General features: G+C 52.5%; 1 protein-coding gene across 3 annotated transcripts in view; it reads left to right on the forward strand.

Annotated features, from left to right (window-relative positions):
• Positions 1 to 7,976, forward strand: part of LOC116952514 (WD repeat and FYVE domain-containing protein 2) — a 28,951-nt gene extending 20,975 nt beyond the window's left edge. For all 3 annotated transcript variants that reach the window (XM_032971912.2, XM_032971914.2, XM_076074388.1), the window contains exons 11-13: positions 556 to 686; positions 1,204 to 1,312; positions 2,286 to 7,976. In XM_032971912.2, the coding sequence (XP_032827803.1) occupies positions 556 to 686; positions 1,204 to 1,312; positions 2,286 to 2,315 (270 nt within the window). In that variant the 3' untranslated portion in view covers positions 2,316 to 7,976. The remainder of the gene's footprint in view (positions 1 to 555; positions 687 to 1,203; positions 1,313 to 2,285) is intronic.
• The last annotated feature ends 32 nt before the right edge of the window (positions 7,977 to 8,008 follow it).

The raw sequence follows: 8,008 nt of genomic DNA on the forward strand, positions 1-8,008 counted from the left end.
TAGGTACCTCGGAAGTAGTTCCGTGACGTCTTCTTCTGGACGCCGTTATCTAGATTGGGGTTACACTGCTATCCGCTCGAGTCCCGAATGGAAATGTATCGGTGTCATCGCACGATTACAGTTGCACCATTCCTGAACTTGTAATTGGAAGGGCGAAAAAAAAAACACTTCGGAGAGGAACAGCCAGGCGTGGGTGCCGGCCAACGCCACTCGCGAGCCACGCCGGCCTTAATAGGTGCTCGCCGACTGCGCTTGCCCCCACAGCTCTACACGGCTCAGTCATTCGTTCGCATTGCCCAAAACAACGTCGCTGGGTGTCACACCCTGGAGGCACCCCTACGCCCACGGGTCACCGCCATTCGTTTATTTCAAAAGCTCAGTGCAACGGGGAGGACCCCAAACCCCGAGCTCATCCACGCGAATCGACTGACCGACCGGCCCGTCGCTTGCCGGACCGGGGGCTCGCTTCGCCCCCGGCTTTGCGTGTCAACGTGTCACCGTGTCACCGTGCTCATCCCCTCTTCTTCCTCCCCTCCTCCTCCTGCGCGCGTGCAGCACCACTGCCGTAAGTGCGGGATGGCGCTGTGCGCCAAGTGCACCGCCCAGCGCTCCACCATCCCCATGCTGGGCTTCGAGATGGAAGTGCGAGTGTGCGACCCCTGCTACGAGTCCATAACCGACCAGGAGTGAGTGCCCCCTTGCCTCCCCCCCACTCGCGCCTGCCACGCCACGTCACACGCACAGCACTCGTCGCGATGAGAGTTGTTGATATGGGGACGGTCCTGGAATTGGCGTCTTGCGTTTGGGGTGGCAGGAACTTGATTCGTGGCGCATCCGCCGCTCGTTGCGGACGTCCGATTGAACGTGTGTGTGAAGAGCTTCGTGGCTCATCGGATTCCTGCAGTCTAAATGAAGATCCCGAGATTTTGATTTTGAGGTTGCGTGTCATTAGCCGTCTGCTTCACACGTCATTTGCAGGAGTAGGCCTTCGTGTGCCCGGCGTCAACAGTCGACGTTTGCCAAAAATGACCCGCAAGTTTTACCCAATCGGAATCTACGCGGCAATCGTCGCCCCCCCCGACTGCGAAAGCTTGACAGGACCTTTTGAGACTTTGCTGTGTAAACAAGCTTGGTAATGTTGATGGCGGTGATGACGCACGCACCCTGCACGTTCACCTGCGCGCCTCCGTGCGTGCCCTGCAGCCGCGCCCCCATGGCCACGTTCCACGACAGCAAACACAACGTGGTGCACATGCAGCTGGACCTGACGCGAAGCTGGCTGCTGACCTCCGGCACCGACAAGGTCATGAAGGTAACGGCCGTCGGGGACGTCTCTCGCGAGCGCACACAGTCCATTTTTGCGTCTCGCGCTCCCACGCGCGCGTAGCGCCGTCGTCGTCGGCGTGGTGAAGTATGGTCAAATACCCTCGGTGACCCGCGTGGCTTGGGGAGGCCCCCTTGTCCGGCAGTGGACTCCAAGGAGACGATACTGACCATACGTACCAAGAAACTTGTTACACTCTTACCTCTTCAACAACTGTGCAAGCACTGTTTGTTGCTGGCCACTTCACGTTTGGGCTTAAAAACAAGAAAGGCAAGTGCAGTACATTTACGCGTTTTGGAGGTAACACGAACAATTTAAACTTGTGACACAAATCAACGGGCTGTTGAACTTTTCGATTTAAAGCTTTCTTGACTTTCGAAGCACTGTCGTCCCGACAGTTCTGTTCTTTCACCTGAAGCGAAGGCTACTTGTGTTGTGGCCGAAACGTCGTGAGAATTTTATTGTCTTATTTTATTTTATTATTTTATTCTCATTCTACGTGACTTTACCGAAAGAACCAAAGAAGATGGGCTGTTGAACCTCATGATAAATGTTTCCCTACTGCGAATTCTCCATCAGCTCCACATCATTTTTTTATTTTACCAGGTAAGGCCCGCTAAGCTATGTATCTCTTTTTCAAAAGTGATCTGGCCACAAATGGTAGCTCAACGAAGTGGATTTTGACGTGTACATTTAAAACAACCAAATTGCGGGGCACGCGCGGTCCAAGTACACAGAAGGCTGGGATGGGACTTACGACCTCCTGCATGCCAGGCGAGGTAGTTGAACATCTCGTCAGATGCGGCGGTCCCCAGGTCATCGAGTGTACTCGCTCAAACTCCAGCGCGGCACTGAGACGCGACGAGGAAGCAACGACGTTCCGGGTGACCTCGTGGCACGACTGCTCAGCCGGCTGACCCATTGACCCGTTGACCCTCGTCCGCCTGCTCTCCGTCCGCAGCTTTGGGACGTCGCGTCCGTCATCTCGTGAGGGTCGCGCCGGGTCACGCCAGGTCACCAGGCCTGGCGCGGTCGACGTGGGGGTGGGAGAAAGTGAAGGCGACGACCGTGACGATAACGACGACCGTGACGATGACGATGAAGAACCACCGCCACCACCGCTGCTGCCTGGTGCACTCCGATCTGCCGCCGTCCCGGACTCCACCGATCGATCCCCAGGGTCCTCCTGCACCTGCGTGGTGAACGTGGCTACGTTCCGCGCGGGGGCGCTCATCCAATCCGCGATATCTTTACTGCACGGCACACACACACTTATACTTGTGTACAGACACTTAAGACACGCACGTGTGCAGACGTGTACAGGCATGTGTTTGCAGACACGTATACACATGCCCACATGTGCCCAGATACTTGTGCACACACACGTGCGCGCGCACACACACGCGCGCGTGTGCATATATGTATAATAGAACTCGCGTGCGCACACACACACGTACAGGGATGCATGTATATGCACACATGTGCAACGACATAAGCATATACATGCGCATGCATACACACACTTATACGTTTGCCACATACACAAATGAATGCGTGAACACCGATACGCACACACACACACACTAACACGTGCACTCGCATACACCTGTATGAATGCGCACGACTATACGTACACACACACGTGCTTGAACACAGCTACACACATCTGTGGACACACACATACACACATATATACTCATGTGTGCACACAAACGACTCTCTGCAGCCTTATAGACTTGATAGAGGCACATGCTGTTAGCGAGCACCTATTAAGGTCAAATGGCACACAAGAGGCTGGTGTCGCCAGTGGTGTTCACACACCAACACTCGGTACTCATTTAGGGCCAAGTTAACCTATTGGAGGTTCAGATATCACTCGCCACCGATGTTAGCCACGCCCGGGAATTGAACCCTGGTCACCGAGATCGTAACGTGGTGCGGGGAACCACTTGCCAACGCCGCTCCACCGGCACGTTCCGAGGGCGCACGTTCCCGAACAAAAAAATCGACTTCCGCTCTTGGTGCCGTCACTTTTTGCGAGCGTCTTCCGCAGGCTCAGAGACCCGTTCGTGCTGTCGGCAATCGCCGAACGAGTCGCAACATTCGGCACAAGAACGCTCGCACGGCAGCCCGTTGCCCGTGCGTTCGAAGAACGGCCCGCAGAAGGAGATTACCGCAGGACTGCTTCTGTAATCCCCTTTTTTTTTGTGTTCACGCACTTAAATGACGCGTGCACTTTATTGCCACCCGAGCCGCCGCCGCCGCCGCCGCTGCTGCAGAGAAATGTTCATCGCGTGACGGTCAAACTGTGCTTTTAATGTTCACCGCTGGAATGCATCCAAATTGAGTGCGAAACCCAAGTTTTCTTTTTCTCGTTCGTTTGTCCGTGCGGTCATTGGCGACGAGGTCGGAGAGGCCATCGGCCCGCTGCGTTGGAGAACCTGGGTTTAATCGCGGGCAGCAGCCGACACCCCGCACTCAAACCCAGGATCTCAGCGGAGCCAGCTTGGTGCCCTCTGAACCCCCCCACCTGACCCCCCACCCCCACCCCACCTGACCCCACTTCACCTTGCACAGAATCGGTCTTCGCGAAATACGGCGTTACGGACGCGTGCTTTTTGGTACAACTATCGCAAGCCCTGCCCTGGGTGAACGCCTCCGGCTGTTACAACAGTGTGGCAGAGCCACGTTGGCAGGTGTTGTGACATTGCTCAACACGGGATCCGATTTTCTCCCCCCCCCCCAATCCCCCTCAATGGAACCCCGATACCTGCATTGCCACCTGCAGTTCGTGGTGTAATTATGGAACTTAAACCTTCCCCCCCCCCCCTTGATACAATGAGCTAAGAAGGGATAGGAGGGTGCAGTATTTATCTCCCGTAACATCACTATGAATGATTTGTACGTAGTCTAATTGAAGAAACAGTTTTTTTATTCGAGATCCATTTTAGCAACGCAGACTTGTCGGGGACAAAAATATCCATCCCGGGTTTCCCATTATTCATCTGTCGGCCGTTACCATTCCCACATATGGAATGCTGATTCCATGGAAATCGTGCACTCATTCAGAGTTAAAAATGCGGTAATTTCATCGTGAACGAAATAAAATCTGGCTTTGGGTTGTTTTGAGTGTGGATTGTGGACTTCAAATTGCACCAGAACGTGACAGTCCAGTCCTGATCTGCGAATCCACGTCAGATTTTCATGCCAGCCAGTTGGCTTTGATGACACAGGACTTCTTGTGTTGAAATTGCCTTGTGAATGGGGGTAATGACGGCACAGCGATCCCTTAATGAGTATCCATCCGTGCCACGACTTTTGCGGACTGTCTACGCGCCGGACAAATGGACAACATTCACGCAACTGCCGTGAGCGTTGTACAGAAGTAGCCGCGCACCCTTGTGGTTGATTGTGGATTACCAAAATGTGTCCGATCGGATTCGTGTTGGCGCCAAACGTGGACAGGATTTAATTTCCCCGAATTTGTCAGCGACGGGTGGCGTCTAAAATGCTGCCACGGCACTGGCCTGGCTTTATGGCCAAGAACAAAATGCAGTCATCCCTTTCACCTATCACTTTCTCTGCACGCAAAAAAATATATATTTCTAAAATCTTACACTGTCCATGATCCCTAACGGCCTCTGGTAGCGCATGATTTCAGCAGCGTTGATTCGGTACAAGCAAACTACCGGTTTTGATGCACAGTGTCTCGTCAGCAGTCGGGCTCGCTTGAGCTCTTGCTGGTGAACTGTGAGATGGCAAGGGGGGGGGGGGACCCCCCTCTCTCTGAGACAGGGTTCCCACTGCGCTCTCTTCTCTTCACGGCCGGAAGTGGCCCGCGAGTTTTAATTCCGTACGGCAATGGCGTGCAAACGATATTCAGTCGCTGCGAGCGTCTTGGGCTGCACTCATCGGGTGCCCGAGGAGGGTGGTGATGGGGGGGGGGCATTTGACCAGGGAATTACTACGGCACATCCAGTCACTGCCTTCACTACAAGGGGGGCCCTCTTGCAGTGGCACAAGAAGCGACCGGCGCTTTCCACGTGCGGTGGATTCCACCAAAGGTGTGTGAAAGTCCTCCTGGTATCTCACGAAGCGGTCCCCCCCCCCCCCCTACTTGCGATGGCAAGGGGCAACGCGCGCTGCATTTGAAAGCGCGCAGCTTCTCGTTGCCCTGCTCGCCTTTGATCAAATCTGGGATGGGCGACTTCCACCCCCACACCACCACCACCACCCACACCACCACCACCACCCACTTACACGCCGACCATTCTTCCACCCACCACTCGGAAGTTTTACTCGGTGGACAAGCCTTGGCCAGCTGGATGTACATGTTGAACTTATTTCGCACCGTACATAGCCAACCGTGCTAATTTTAAGTTCGAGGGAAAGACGACGAGCTAAATATAAAACGCAGTTCGAAAGAAATGAATTTTTCAATTTAGATTTAAAAGTGCATAGCTCCGGTGGCTTCCTAACATCGGAAGAGCGTTCCAGACGGCCGCAAAAGCGCGCGATGCGGCGACCGTCTTTGTTCGATGATTCGCCAAAACATAAATATCTGGAACATAGACCGCCAATACAAACGAGACGGTACAAACACAGAGACAAAATAGACTTCACCAAAACAAAAGTCGCCACCGGGAGTGGTGAAACTTCACCTGTTCGGTGTCGGCAATACTGCAGGGGTGCGCCCAATCTCTCCCTGGGTTCTAGCCTCTACGATTGAAAGGTTTTGTGAACGTGGGTTGATGGCTTAACCTGGGATGGTGCAGGGCGGCTCGTTACGGGAGGCTGGTCTGCTCGTGCTGTCTACGCTGCGGGCGAGGCCTACCGATTTCTGCTGTAGAACGTACTTTGTGCTGATGAATCGGGTGCACAATGACCCTTGTTTACCGGAGAAAGCCTCGCCGAGTCTCCAGAATTATTTATTCAGGAGCGGTCCTGCCAGGGTTCACGCAGCAGGGGGCGTTGTTGCGTTGTGAAAATCCCAACCGAGTAACTTGCAGGTGATTTTTTTTCAGCATTAGGATATTTGGCCAATACCTGTTACTTTGTGTGTGTTTGAGAAGTTTAAAAGTGAACCTGGCCCCCATGATTTGATTTTTTGCGATGAGGTGTCATCGTTCCATTGTGTTTTTTTAAATGGTGAATGTAGCGGCCACGAGTGGCTGCAGGGATGACGTGAACCCATTGCATGAAAAACACGCTGGTGGAAGAGCATCGATTCTTACACCTGCGAGTTGATGCGTGCATCGCGAGTTTTAGAATCTTGTTAATCGGTTCATTGATGCATAGTTTTGTTTATCATCAATGTTATGGTTATTTTCCCGCAGGAAAACTTTGGTTACATTTTCCTGAATCGATTTTGTTTAGGTCCAATGCGTTTCACTGTTGCAACCCTTACAACTCCCGACAAAGCAAAGTTAACAAAACTGAAAATAATTCTGCGGTACAATCATTCTCCACGGGTTGCCATTAGCACTTGTGTTAAATACAATCTCTTTAATTGACGCTCAAAGTTAAAGCGCTCATTATTCCTTACACTGATGCTTAGCCTGTATACCTTAGGCGTGTGACGATTTCCCCCCTCCGCGATTTGTTAATTATCACGATGCAGGGTTGCGATTTAATTATTTGTTTTAAGTGTTGAATGTAGCGCCTCTCGTGGCTGCAGGGGTCACACTAATTCCGCCTCGCGTGGGAGTCGTTACTCGGAGCATCCTTCGTAGCTAAATACATGACACTGTATAAACACCACGCGTTTGAGGAAAATCCACACTTTGGGGACACAACTGGTTAAGACAAAACACGCAAATCATTTTCACCCGACAGTCCTAGTGGCCTGCAAGGTCGTGGGGTGTGCTCCGTGGAACTCCTTAGCAGATAAGGAATATTTCGTCGGTTTTTATATGTTCAAAAAGTTTTTTGTCGATTGGTGGCGCGTCAAAAACATGGTTTTTTTTTTAGGGTTGACGGTCGTCCGTATTAGTCGTCAGTCCCCCCATACAGGTCGGGGAACCTACTGCACGAGACACCTACGGACACCAACGGGACACCAATGTGATCATTCTAAGAGTCGACAAATCCACTGGAAAATAATTGGTACTTTTATCAATTTGTTTGCAACAGCGAGGATTTTTTTTTTTTTACTTAAATCCAGCACTGCTGACCAACGAGTTCAAACCCACGACCACAGCGTGTGAGGTTGCGTGCGTGGCTTTTAGGACCCCCCCCCCCCGTGCCCGCCACGGAACGTACAGCCCGTGTTCTCCGGGATTTGTCCCCACCTGCCCTCACCCCGGGGGGGCGAAGGGGGATCTCCATCTCGCCCAGGCTGCTCTTTGCGAAACATCGCCGGAGCGTAAATACAAAACTTCCAGTCCGTCGGTTGATCGACGATCGAGCGAGCACAGAATGCTCGTGCGTGGCGGGTACTTTGTACCACGACCGGGACCTACAATCTGAGAAATATACTTCACGGCGTTCCAGATTTATGTTTTATTCTTTAGTTACTATTTTGAGTTTGATTTTTTTTCTCGTGTGCGTGCGTGCGTGCGTTTCTCCGCGGTTTTGTGTGGAAACTGTACTTAAGTGTGAATCGTGACGTGCGGGTAGGGCACGCAATTTAAATAAACGGGGCTCTGCTGGATTGTGGATGGAGTTTTAACTCTTTCCCCCCCC

The sequence above is a fragment of the Petromyzon marinus genome, chromosome 47, assembly GCF_048934315.1.
Source record: "Petromyzon marinus isolate PM22_M1 ecotype Great Lakes invasive population chromosome 47, UKy_Petmar_22M1.pri1.0, whole genome shotgun sequence".
NCBI classification, from domain to species: Eukaryota; Metazoa; Chordata; class Hyperoartia; order Petromyzontiformes; family Petromyzontidae; genus Petromyzon; species Petromyzon marinus.